The sequence below is a fragment of the Apus apus genome, chromosome 3, assembly GCF_020740795.1.
Source record: "Apus apus isolate bApuApu2 chromosome 3, bApuApu2.pri.cur, whole genome shotgun sequence".
Classification (NCBI taxonomy): Eukaryota; Metazoa; Chordata; class Aves; order Apodiformes; family Apodidae; genus Apus; species Apus apus.
In genome coordinates, this window is record NC_067284.1 from 64,067,915 (window position 1) to 64,080,395 (window position 12,481).

Consider the following 12,481-nt stretch of genomic DNA (forward strand, 5'->3'; position numbering starts at 1 on the left):
TGTCGCGAGGGGCCCAATCCGGCTGGTGCTGTGGAGCCCCGCCCCCCCCCCCTCCGCCCGGGGCGGCCTGGGGAAGTGAGGAGGTGCATCCCGCAGCCTGGGGCTATAAGCACTGCAACCTTTCCCAGCCCTCCCGGACACGTCCCCAGGGCTCGCTCGAGGAGAAAGTGGAGAGACCCTTCCTCACACGCCGTCTGCCAACCGCCCACGGCTCCGGTCACAGAGCACAGGGGTGGGGGCAGAAAGGGGCTCTCCGGAGCTGGGGAAGGGGCCACTCGAGCCAAACTCCTCACATCAGGGTCTGCCCTTGGCAAAATAGGATGGTGAAGTGAATTGCACTGGAACGTTTTCGGAAGACGGGCCGGCTCCGTGCCGCCTTTCATCCTCCTTTCCAATTTCCGGGGCTGGGGTCAGACACAGGCTGGAGATTCGAGGGCCCTGGCAGAGCCGGGGGAGATTGTCCGGATCCCATACGGGTCAGCGGCCTCCGTATCCAGGTTGAAGTCGGGCGGAGCCGGGCGGGAGGGCTGAGGGAGAGAGTGCCTGAGCCAAGAGGAGAAAGGGAGAGCCTTCCCCTCTTGCCTTCCCGACACACCCCGCCGCAGCCTCCCTGCCCGGGACATCGCGCAGCTCCCGGTCCCGACGAGGCTGCGGCGCCGTGGCTGTAGGCATTTTTCCAGCGGAGACTGCTTTGGGCTGCCGCTTGAGCCAGAAATCGTGAAAAGCGGGGGGAGGGGATGGGGAGAAAATGCCCCTCTAATCTGGCATCTGCACTGCCGCCTCGCCCTGGGCCGGTACCGGGGCAGGGCTCAGGGGGTGGTTCAGCAGAGCCCGGTGACAACGGTGCCGTGAGGAGGATGACATCCCCCCCTCAACATGATTTATCAGCCGTCTGTGACCCCTGAATAGTTGACTTACATGGCTGGTGACACATTACCCGGGAAATGGGGCTGGCGTGATTTGTGAAGCCTGTCTCTCTCCCCTCGACCCCTCTTTTCGGCTGCTGGGCGCAGGAAACGCTAGGTCTTCAGCATCTTCATCCCAGCATGCAGACTACCGGGATGACACCACCCGGTCCAGCCGGGTGGTTCCCGGTCAGCCCCTTCGTTTGGCAGCCGAGTGAAGGCACTGGGCATCGCGGTGCGTGTGAGGGGGGACAACAGGCCATGGCAACTTAGGTCGGGAAAGATGGCCTGAGAGAAGGCATAGCTGGAGGGATGTGATGGCTGGAAACCTTTGATTTGGGGTTTGACTGGAGAACGGGTGTGGAGGACGGTGGCCTGGGTTTTTTAAGACAAGCAGAAATTTGATTATAGCGTACGGCAGAGGTCTGTGATTTGCGGCGAGCGGATTTCATTAACTACGGCCGTTTGAGTCCCAGAAAACCCCATCAGGCCCAATGGGCCCGAGGATGAAGCTGACCCGGAGGGTGGGCAGCGAAAGGGGCTCGGCCGCGGCGCCGGTGCCCCGAGCCGGGGAGACCCGCGGCGGCTCCGGGCTGGCAGGGCGACGGGGATGGCAGGGCCAGCATCACTGACCCTGAGGCTCCCTCGCCTAGGGGTCCCTCCATAGGCCCCGGGATCGGTCCGGCGAGGGGAGGGGGAGGCCGCTTTCCCTGCCCCCTCGGGGAGCAGGAACAGCCCCGGCCGCTATTCTTGCTCTTTGCAGAGGAAGGCGTGGGGCACAGGGCCACCTCCACTGGTGTCACCTGCTGCAGCGGTCACCGGGACGAGAGAAGAGGTGGGTTGGCTCCCAGCACCTCGAGTTTTAACTGTGGCATTTCCTATTTTTTCTGACCATGAGGATGACGGTGATAGTGGAAGCAGCAGAGGGCTGAAGGTGCGCGGAGCCGGGGGGCAACTGCCCTCCCCTTCGTGGGGTCTCGGGCTGCCTGCCTGGCTGATCGCCGCCGCACAAGTGGTATCGGGTCTAATTGCCGTCAACGAATGTCACCAGCAGAAGGAAAAACAAAAACTGCCTCCAAAGATCCCGGAGCAGAATTTGGCAAGGCTCCTAAAGACACCAATTAGCAAAGGCTAAACCCATTAATGAAGTGGCGGCTCTCTGGTTTCAGCCAGGTGGTGCAGATCAGAGCCCCTGTATCTGCAGCAGAGCTCCGCTTCCCTCCAGCCAGGACCTCACAGCAAACCTCCACATCAATAATACACTTAATGGATCTCATTAGGGCTGGGGCCACGAGTCCCCGGTCTGGGAGCAGGGGAGGTGGGGGAAGCAGGGGGGCAGCTCTTCCCCCGTCGCCCCAGCACCGCGGAGGGACGGGCTCGCTTCCCCCAGGGGCCGATGGCCCGCCGGGGCTGCCGCTCCCCCCGCAGGTACCAGCCGCTCCCCACTACCTGCCTGAGCTCTGGGTTTGAGAAACTTCCATTTCTACCCGGCTCTTTCGAATAAACGAGACGTCGGCATGGCCTCAGCAGGCTCACCACCCACGCCCACCCCCTTCATCTGAGCACCTTCATCCCGCCGAGCTACGAGCATCTTCGGCCGGGCAGGCTGCGGAGGGTCCCGGAGCGGCGGCAGCGGCTTCCGCGGAGCCCAGCAGTCCCCGCCACGGCCTGGCTTCGGGGCTGTGAGAGAGGAGGGAAGGGTCTTCTGCAAATTGATTTAAAAAGGGGAAGCGGCCAGACCTCACCTCTGTAAAAGGGGGCGAAGGAGAAGGGAGGAAATATTTCCCCCTCAGCTAGGGGAAAACATTAAAAAGAGGGGGGGAAATAAAAAGGGAAAGCTGGGGTGGGATAAGCTCGGTCGAGGTGAGCTAGAATATTTAGCTAATGGAGGTGGACTATGAAAGGAGACTTCATATTTCTCTCCGAGGAGTCTCTCCAGGTCCGCAGCCGAGAATACACACAGCAAACGTTGTGCTTGAATTATAGCTGAGGGTTTGCTTTATTTGAATTCACTAGTGTTTATTTAAGAAAGTGAATAAAGGTTTTGTGTAAACAGCCATTATTTCTGATGAGCGCTCAACAGCAGTAAGAAGGGGGTGGTTTTTTAGTCGAGATTGTGGCAAAAGTTGACATTTCGGAGATCGCAGTTTGTCTTGCCGACGCCAGGCAGTCCCGAGGCATGAACTGCAGGGAAAGCTGTGTGTGCCTTCGAGTGTGAAACGGCGATGCCGGGCGAACCGGGGTCTGAAAACAATTATTTTTTAAGACATCAGCTTAAGCCGGACATTAAAATAAAATAAAAATATTTTCCTAAGGACTGGGGCCGATCTCGCTCAGCTAACGAGGGAGGCGAACTCATATTTTCGTCGGCAGCGACGACCCAGCTGGGCCCAGGAGGACACCCCCCTCCCCGCCGGGCGTCCGGCCCATTTTGCACTGCAAATCGCTTGCTTAAAATATTGCGTCTGTGTTGGTTTATTACTGATGTTTTGTTTGTTGTGGGTTTTTTTCTTCTACCGTGGCAGTTATTTCCGAGGTTGACTCTAGTCTGTTTGAAGATTAGAGGTTTTTCGTAAGCAATTAGGCAAGAAGAAAAGGACCTCGTACGACTTTGTAATGCAGCGCCCGGGGTAAAGTGGGAGCTGCTGGTGATCTGCTCCCCGGGAAGGAGTTGGGCAGAAGGTGGCTCTGAACATCCTGGCAGCGCATCTCTGCGGGTGTGGATGCTCGCAGATGAGGCGGGGATGCCGAAGCGGCACGGAGAGGCCTCCCGCTTCATTGTTAATCCGATTTCCCACACATGCCACGCAAGGAAACCTCTGCTCTCCGTGCGGCTGTGTGTACGGCCCCAGTTTCTTGGTCTCCCGTGCAAGCTTCCACTCGAAATAAATCCGAAAAATCTCTACCCGGCACCAGGGGGAGGAAGGTGGAAAGGGTGTGTGTGTGACAGCCCGGCCGGTCTGAGGCCGCGGCGGCTGGACGCAGTGCCCGGGGAGACCCTGCCCTGGCCCTTCCGAAGGGATCCCGGCCCCCGCCGGGCAGCGGGATCGGAGCCAGCCGAGATCCACCACCCACAGGAGGGTGGGTGCCGCCCGAGGGATTTGAGATCGGCTGGTACGGGTCTGAAAAAAGTCACAAGGGATATAGAGGGGGTAAAGCGACATCCTGAGAAGCTGTCACCCTCAGTATAAAGACCGTCGAGGAGCCTGTTCGCGGGGCGAACGGTGGGCTCGGGCGTTTCGCCTTCAGAAATAACCAACATGAAAATAATTTCCTGTTATCGGGTTATAATTAAGCAAACAAAAAAGGGGCACCCTCAGGCGCTTTTTTTGATCTGTTCTAGGGGGATGTTGCATTGCGCTACGGACAGGTCGATTTAGCCGACGAACGGCGATCGAGCTGCCTGCTGTTACGACTCTGTTCCGACTTTTTCCGCAGAAATTTAGCAGCCTTGCAGGACCGGGCAAACTCCCTTCTCTGTCGAGATGGGCACAAATCCCTCCGTAGGCGCATCTTGCCCCAATCTCATTTTTGTGGGTTTACTCTACCTGGCCGAGGACGTGCACAACAGGAGTAACGGGGAAGATAAATTATTTTTTCTCTGTCGCTGGCGGAGAGACAAAAAACAAACCCTCCCGGCTCCGCAGTTTGGCCAGAGCAGAAACTCCTGGGTGCGCGGAGCTTCCCCTGCACAGAGGTGTGCGGGGCAGCAAAGTCTGGACGGGGCAAAATCAGGCGCATGGCGAAGGAATTTTAGCCCAGCTCTTTAATTTGGATCTGATAATCTTTCTCCTCAGCCTGAGTCCCCGCAGTGTTATTTTTTCCCGTTGCCGCGTTATCTTAAAAAGGTGCCATAAAGGCGGAGCTCCTGCTCTCTCCCCGACCCGGGGTCCAGACGGGCATTGCCCTCCCTTTATTTGGGGAGGCCAGGGGCAGCCTGCCCCTGCGCAACCAGCCCTGCTCTTCAACGAGGCACATATTCCTCTAACCCATGGAAAGAGAAACTTCTCCGACGCACTATTTCATCTGACAAGAGCCACCTCAAAACCCTCTCTCCTGCACGGGTTAGTCTTTACGAAACAAAAACTAGAGGTAAACAAATTCCTGCGTGTCCGTCTGCCGCACTACGGCAGCTTATTGGAGGAGAAACAGTCACATTTCGCTGGACATCTGTCCGGCGGCTTCCCTTACTCTTAGAAGGAGCTATAATGTCCCGTGGCAGCCCCCGCGCTAACAGGCACGGTAGCGGCCATGGGAACAGCCACTTTGGGGAGCTGGAAGCCAACTGCAGGGCCCTCTCTGCGCCTCGAAAAGCCCTGACACCCCCTCCCGCCATTTCCTCCCTGACAGTGTCTTAAAGGTAGAGCCAATTTATAAACCCCTTCCAGATCCTTCCCAGAACGACAGCCGCAGGGCTCGGGTGGGGAGGGCGCAAAGGGCGCTCTGCCACGCGCTGGCGCTGCGCGCTCCCCTGAACATCCCCCTGCCTGTCGTGACTCCGGCGGAGCCTTTCCCCGCTCGGTTACACCTTGTTTACCACTTCACCCGTTCCCTCCTCGCCCAGCAAGTCGGCCTCTTGGCGTGCCGTCTGCCCCAGCTTCTTTTCCCCCAGGGCTCGTGCCGGGGAAGCTGCCGACGTTTCCTCAGGTGTTGGCTCCTGCCGGAATCTCCCTGAGACTCCCCAAAGAGCGTGTCCTCCCTGGCAACCTCTCCCCCGGCCCCTGGAGGATTTCTCTTCTGAGGCCCCAGAGAAGCAGCAGTCGAGGGCCAAGTGCTCTCCCGCCTCCGCATATTCAGAGGACACCTGGAATTTTTCGGTCCTTCGTCTTGTTTCTTAGTTGCCCTTTCCTTTCTAACCGTGTCACACACTCAGTACCCACCGGCCCAGCATGAGGGGGCGGCTTCGCTTCGCCTTGACGTCCTTGGGCAGGATAAGGCTTTACTGCGACCCCACGTTTATTTGAAAACAGAAATACTCCCATTTAGGGCCTGGCAAAGGCCCCAAAGGAAGGGACTCCTCATTGCTGCGTTTTTTTAATTTTAATCCGTGCTCCTTGAGAAAGGAGGAGGAAGAAGCAGCCCGGCTGAGATGCGCCCCTCGCCCTCCCCCTTGCCCTGGGAGGTGCGGAGCAGGGAGCAACGAGGCGCTTCATTATTTTTTTTCGAAAAGCAAAGCCGACGATGAACCCGACCCGAGGCTGCGTATCCCCGCCTGGACCCCAAGGGAGCCCTAGCTGAGTCACCCGGCCGTACGGCCCGGAAAGGGGTGTGCACTGAGATCCGCAGCACCCGTCGAGGGAAGGGGAGAGCCCACCGTGCCCCCCGGGCCCCAGCTCCTGCCCGTTGCCGCGGCCCGATCCTGCGCTCTCGGCCTCCGCGCCGCCCCCGCGCCGCGAGTAGCGCCTGCGGGACGTCACAGCCCCCGGGGCCGCACAGCCAAGACGTGACGTCGCAGGGCACTACCTACCCCCCGCCACCCAGCCGAGAAACGCTTGCAGAGAGGTACACGGCGAAGGACACCAAAGCAAACTCGACCCCCCACACACACACCCAAACGGCCCTGCCGGGTCCTGTCAGTGCCCCTGAAAGGCGCGGGGAGCCGGGCAGCCCAGTTGGCCTCTCATCGAACACCAAAATCCACCTCACAAGATACACGCTCGTATTGTACGCACATGCGGATCTACAAACTGAACCGGCAACTTTCTCACCGGGGGCAAAATTGTGCGTAATCAAGGTCCTCGTCATCACCTCCCTCAGAAAAAGAAGGGGGAAAAGAAAAATAAAACACCAAACCAACTAACCAAACACAAATAGAAGGCTACCTCGGAAGGCTTTCAAGGACAAAGTGACTGCCTTCGAACGGATCGAAGCAGCTTCGCCAGCCCTCTCTCCCGCTTAACAGACTGACATGGTTACAAACCATAGCAAACATTTTATTTACAGGAGATATATATATATATATATTTATATATTTTGTCAGTGCAGTATTTTTTGGCCGGATTATTCGAAGCAACAAGTTGCAACCCATGAGGACGTTGGCAAAATACTTCACATTGTAAATTGGTTTGGGAGGGAAGGTGGGAAGAGAGGGATTTCGGGGCACGTCCCTCCCTTAGATTTTCCGGGAGAGGACAAGGGGACGGTGACGGAGAATAAAATAAAAATTAAAATTAAAAAAATAAAAATAAAACCAAATCCCGCTCTCCTATGAGCAGAGGGAAGGGAGAGAGGCGGCCGCCTCCCGCACAGCTGTCCTGGGGCTGAGCGTCCCCACTCCGCCCGCCTCCTCGGCCCTTCGCCCCGCGCCATGCCGCTGCCGGGCCGGTGCCCGGCCGCCCTTGGCGGGCTCCCAGGGCGGAGGAAGGGAGATAAGTTATCGCGCAGGTCCTGGGCGCGGGTGCGGCGGGGCCGCCCCGTCTATAGGCCGCTCCTCGGCTCGGGGCTGGCTGCTCCGGGCGGCGGGGAGGGGAGGCCGGTGCTGCCGGAGGATTTGCCGAGCCCGGCGGCGGGCAGGCTCCGCTCGGGACCCTCAGTCCTTTCAGAGTCGCTGGGGGCCATGTCGAGGGAGTCGGCGTCGCTGCTGTCGCTGTCGCCCTCAGAGCGACTAGGGCTGCGCTCGGGCTCCCCGGCGGCGGCGGGCGGCCCGCCGGCTCGCTGGGCTGCCGACTCCGGCTCCGGTTCCGGCGGTGGCTCCTTGTCCTTCTGGGCCTGCGCCTCCTTGGAATGCCGCCACTTCATCCTCCGGTTCTGGAACCAGACCTTCACCTGCGGCCGCGCCGCCCTCAGACGGGCGGCACGGCCCCCACCGCGCACCGCACCGCACCGGGCCCCAGCGCCTTCCACCGCGGACGTGCAGCGCGGGGAGAAAAGGAGGCATCATCCTCACCTTCCTCTGCCCCACCCTTACGCGACTAACACGCATCTATTTTTTTCCTTCCCCTTCTAGTTCGTGTGTTTAAATATAAAGCACCCCCCTCCCCCCCCGTGTATTTTGTTTGTTGTTTTTTTCTCTCTCTCTCTTCTTCCAGGAAACCAAATATTGCTCAAGAAACCACAGCGTTTTACAATTCTGTGCGCTGCGGGCCCTCAATAGTGGAATCATTACAGTGTGGCGTTTAATGATTCCGTTTGAAGAAGAGTTTTCACTTCCCCAGAGCTAAGGATTTCACAAGGCGGGGAGAGATTTAGAAAAAAAAATTTAAAAACATAAAAAAGGGGGGGAGGGGGGGTATTAAACATAGTGTGTTCGCTTCTACTTCCTTTGGCTTAAACCTCCTCCTACAGAGAACTGCAGTTAAATAAAGCCCATCTGCCTCGGGCCCACTATCCTCTCTCCCCTCGGCCTGCTCCGCGGTAGCCAAAACAAAGGCAAAAGCTCCGCGCCAGGCAGCGAAGCTGCGGAACCTGCGCGCTGGAGATTCTCGGGGCGAGGTCTTGCTCCTCAGCCAGCCCCTCCAAAGATTAAGGAAGGGAAAACGCTTTGCAGTCACTACCTCCCCGTCAACCTCGGTATCCCTCTAAACTGGAAGTAAGATTTGAAAGAAAACCAAAGCCATTCTTACTTGAGCATCTGTCAGCCCCAGCATCGCCGCTAGTTGCTTTCTGTCCGGTTTGGTTACATATTTCTGGATTTCGAACCGTTTTTCTAAACCTTTCCTCTGTAGGTTGGAAAAAACAGCCCTGGACCAGGAGCGTTTCCTCTTGTATGTCTGGGGGAGCGTGTCCTTGGTTAAAACTGCGTACGGACCTGGCGGGGAGGGGGGAAAAAACAGAGGGAGAGAGAGGGAAACGGAGTTATTAATATCTATGCCTGAAAGAAAGCCTTAAATCGATCAATATAGCAGCCAAACTGCGGTGTGGGGCGAAGGCCAGGGCCTGCATGGCCCTGCCTGCTGGCTGGCTACAGCTCCTGTCAGCCTGGGCTTCCTCGAGCAAGGGCAGAGCTGGTCTGCACCCGAATTTCTTCCTTTCCCACCTCCCCGCCCCTTCTCTCTCGGCTCAGGTATTATTTTGTACGAGATGGGACGGCTCTTCTTCCCCCCACACGCAGCCCGTCTTTCGCCCAAAATTTCGCCTAGCTAGAAAAACGCACGCCCCTGGCCTTTCCAAAGAGCCTGGCGAGTCCCTCCGAGAGGAGAGTGGCTGGGCCGGGGCCTGCTGCTGGGACGGAGGGTACTGCGCCGCGGGAGGGTCGACGAGGGATGGAGATGTACCTGGAAATGTGTCTTGAAACTGGTGCTGAACTGAGCTCCTTGGGTTTGTGTTTAAGGGACCCAGAATAGCAGAGGCCTCGTTAATGGGGTCTAGAGACGCGAAGAACTGGCCGGCGGAAGGCTGCAAGTTGGGGAGATGAACCCCAGTTTGACGGCTGGTAGTTAATAAGGAGGTCAGATCTGTGAGCACAGGAACAAGGAGAGCTCAGTTATACCGCGGTCGAAACCGACACCCCGGCACGCTCTGAGGGACGGGGCCGGGCGGTGCGGGTCCCCGGTCGGAGGGGCTGGGGCGGGGTGGGGCGGGGGGAACCGGGCAGTCTGGTCCTCGCTCCAGGGGCTCTCCTCGGGAGAGGCGGCCGTGCCCCGGCCATCAGACACCCTCCGGTATATTTACTCCCTTGGCCAGGATGTTTACACGCCGCGAGGGGAGCTGGATTGCAGCGAAAGCCTTTCAAGCGGGCTGTGCCTTCCGAGGCAAAACCCCGGGTCCGCTTTGGGAAAGGGGAGGCTGTTCCATTCGCTATTTTTACTCTATCGCTGTTTTTCCCAGCGGCGCAAAAGTCCTGTGCCGCGGGCTGCTGCCGTGGGGGGCTATTTTAGTGAGCGCTACGAGGAACTCGGATTTATAACGTTTTTTTAAATATCTATTTTTCTCGGCCAGTTGGAAACATTTTCAAATCGCCCGTTTCTACGGATACGAATTATAAAACAAATCATAGAGCACCAAGCGCGCTAGCATGGGAAGGGGGCAAGCCGCTTTCTCTACCTCTCAGCGTGTTGCCTTCCTTGACTTTGGGGTCAAACTCCGCCGATAAAATGCGGTCGATGCCGAATTTCAGGTCCTTGCTGGCGGGCGCTGGCGCCGAGCCGTGCGTGTGGCCGCCCGGGAGCCGGGCGGGGGGCGGGCCTCCTCCGCCGCCCCCCGCCGCCGCCGCCGCTGCCGCCGCCACGGCGGGGACCCGGTGCTGCGGGGGGCGGTGGTGGTGGGAGTGGTAAGCGGCGGAGAGAGGCGAGAGGCGCGGCGGGAAGGCGGCGGTGGGGGCGTCGGGGGCCACGACGGGCGTGGGTCGGAGCGGCGAGGCGGCGGGGTGGAAGGGAGCGCCGTGATGGACGGCTCCCAAAGCCGCCGGCATCCCGGTTCCGGGACCTCCGGGCAGGCTGTCGGCCGGTCCTCCCGCCGCCTCTCCGCCGGCGTGGAGGATGTCAGCGATGCAGAAGGAAGGTTTCTTCGCCGCCGCGGCGTCCAGGGGGAAGCAACCGCCAGCTGCCGGCCCCGATGCCGAGCAATACGCCGCTGACCACAAGCTGAAGTTAGAGGCGTAGAAAGGAGCCAGCCCGGCCGTGTACATCCTGCCCGGCGAGGGAGACGCGCCGCTCCGCAGCTCAGCTGCCGGGTGCGCGCCGCGGAGCTGCCCGCTGCCCCCGGCGCATGGGGAGGGATGGCCGGGGCGAGAGGAGGAGGCTGCTGGAGCAGTTGCCGGAGGGGCAAAGGGGGGGAAAAAACAACCGGCAAAAAGAAAAAGAAAAATAAATAAAAAAATTAAAAGTTCCCCAAAACCCACGGCGAGTCGGAGAGGGCGAGCGGGCGAAGAGCGGAGCGGCGCAAACAAAACAAACCCAAACCAAACCCCCTTTCCTCGCACTGGGGGAAAAAAAAATAAAATAAAAAAAAATCCACCCCTCCCCAAAACTTTCTCTGGCAGTGACACTCCCGGCTGCGGAGCAGCCCCCGCTCCGTCCCCACACCCAATCCGAGATCTGCGGGGCCGGGCAGCACCGCCCCGCCGACACGCCCACGCAAGGGCCGAGTCGCGGGTACGGGCCACCGCGCCGACAGCGCGCAACTGCGCCCGTACCCGCGACCTTGTCCGATTTTTCCCGCATGGCACCCCCACAAACACACCTCCCCACCTCCTTAAATCTCTCCCTCGAGTTTTACACAGGCCCCCCGTCCCCAAATCAGAGAAAGGGCCCTGCGCTTTCTGCCGCGATTTCCAAACTTTTGAAAGAAACGCGCAGGGAAATTCTTCGCGATAGAAGGGAAGCTCCTTCCGCTTGGAAACGATTCCCAAGGAAATGTGTTTCCTTCTCGGATAAATGAGCATGGGAGCGTTTGGGGAAAAAAATGAGTCTATGCTCATGCGCGAAACATGTATTTATGTAAGCTCTGAGCTGTACCGGGCCCAGGACGTGTTGGATCCTGCATTAGCAGCGACTAATCAATCAATTAATTAATTAGTTTTCGTATCTTGTCGACAATGACATTTGATAGATTTTTACCGTTTTCTCCGGTCGGATGGCTGCGTCTGCTTTCACACCAATTTCACCCTGCAGTCTTGTTTGTAATTTTACAAACCTTTAACAACCGAACGCAATCATAAGCTACATTCCCTGCAAATTTATCAAAGCGTCTTCTGCGCTTTTTTTCTTCCCTTCTAACGCACATTTACCCCGAGCTGACTCTGAAAAAAAGCCCCCACATTTGTTTAATTTTAACTTTCATATACGTAAACCAAGCGCTGCCCTTTTGAACAGGCTCCCGGCTCGGACGACTGCAAGTTCACCTTGATTTTGTTTCAAAAGTCACAATATATTTTTTTCAAAGAGCTTCCCAAGTTCTGAAGGTTTTCGGGGAACTGTCAGAAAGACGAATTATTTTTCTTTCGCCAGGTGTGAAGACATAGGTTCTGTGTCAATATTGAAACCACCTGAGAGCGAACGCGTCCTTAGGCACAACCCTGAGCACGGGTAAAGGCGTGTCTGGTTCCCCAGAAAAAGCCAGGCACCGCTTTGCTTTGCTTTAATTTTTATTTTTATTAACGAGAGGAAACCAAAAAATACAGACGGGCTGGCTTGCCAAGATATGTCCGAAACCAAAGGCGGCGAAAGAAAGGGTTTGAACTTTTCCTGCTTCGCAAGCGGAAAGAAGACCCTTTTCTTTGCAACCCCCTTCTTCCTTCCCTCCCTCCCGCCTCCCCCCCGGCGCAAATGACCCGAGCGCCATCCCGTTGCTATCAAATCGGATCAAACGACTGCAGTTTCACTTGCGTTTCCACCGCCGGGCAGAGCCGTGCCATCAGCCCGCCTGAGGGAAGGGCAACGAAGTCTGCTCTGCCCGCTGCATCCCAGCTGCCGCCCGCTTCCTGCGGTTCTTAATGTTATTGCCACTTAGAGCGGTATCGCTGCTGTACCACCCCGGGACTGCTGGCCAGGCAGACAGCGGGGAAAAAAAGTTATGGACCACGGTGTTTGTTCGGTGTTTTAGGAGCTTATTTCAAAGCTGCGCTGGCTCCGCTGCCGCTCAGCACCCGACAGCGGGCATCACCGCGGCCCGGAGCCCTCTGGTCTCCAGAGCACAGA

At 58.0% G+C, this 12,481-nt stretch overlaps 1 protein-coding gene across 4 annotated transcripts; it reads right to left on the reverse strand.

Moving 5' to 3' along the window:
• Positions 1–2,922: 2,922 nt before the first annotated feature.
• Positions 2,923–10,783, reverse strand: HLX (H2.0 like homeobox). 4 transcript variants are annotated; one of them, XM_051615586.1, is made up of 4 exons: positions 9,888–10,783; positions 9,119–9,298; positions 8,468–8,652; positions 2,923–3,149 (listed from the first exon to the last, which is right to left on the reverse strand). In XM_051615586.1, the coding sequence occupies exons 1-4, from the start codon at positions 10,468–10,470 to the stop codon at positions 2,982–2,984; spliced, it is 1,116 nt and encodes a 371-aa protein (XP_051471546.1). In that variant the 5' UTR covers positions 10,471–10,783; the 3' UTR covers positions 2,923–2,981. The 4 variants fall into 4 exon arrangements, with proteins under 4 accessions (XP_051471546.1, XP_051471543.1, XP_051471542.1 ...); XM_051615583.1 differs by lacking the exon at positions 2,923–3,149 and adding an exon at positions 6,818–7,652; XM_051615582.1 differs by lacking the exon at positions 2,923–3,149 and adding an exon at positions 6,818–7,670.
• Between the last annotated feature and the right edge of the window lie 1,698 nt (positions 10,784–12,481).

Coding starts and splice junctions, on each gene's coding strand:
- HLX (XM_051615582.1), bottom strand. CDS start 10,470: ATGTACACGGCCGGGCTGGCTCCTTTCTACGCCTCTAACTTCAGCTTG. Junction 8,653..9,118: donor GTTTCAAGACACATTTCCAG/GTACATCTCCAT, acceptor CCTCCCCGCCAG/GTCCGTACGCAGTTTTAACC. Junction 7,671..8,467: donor TGGGGCTGACAGATGCTCAA/GTAAGAATGGCT, acceptor GCGCGGCCGCAG/GTGAAGGTCTGGTTCCAGAA.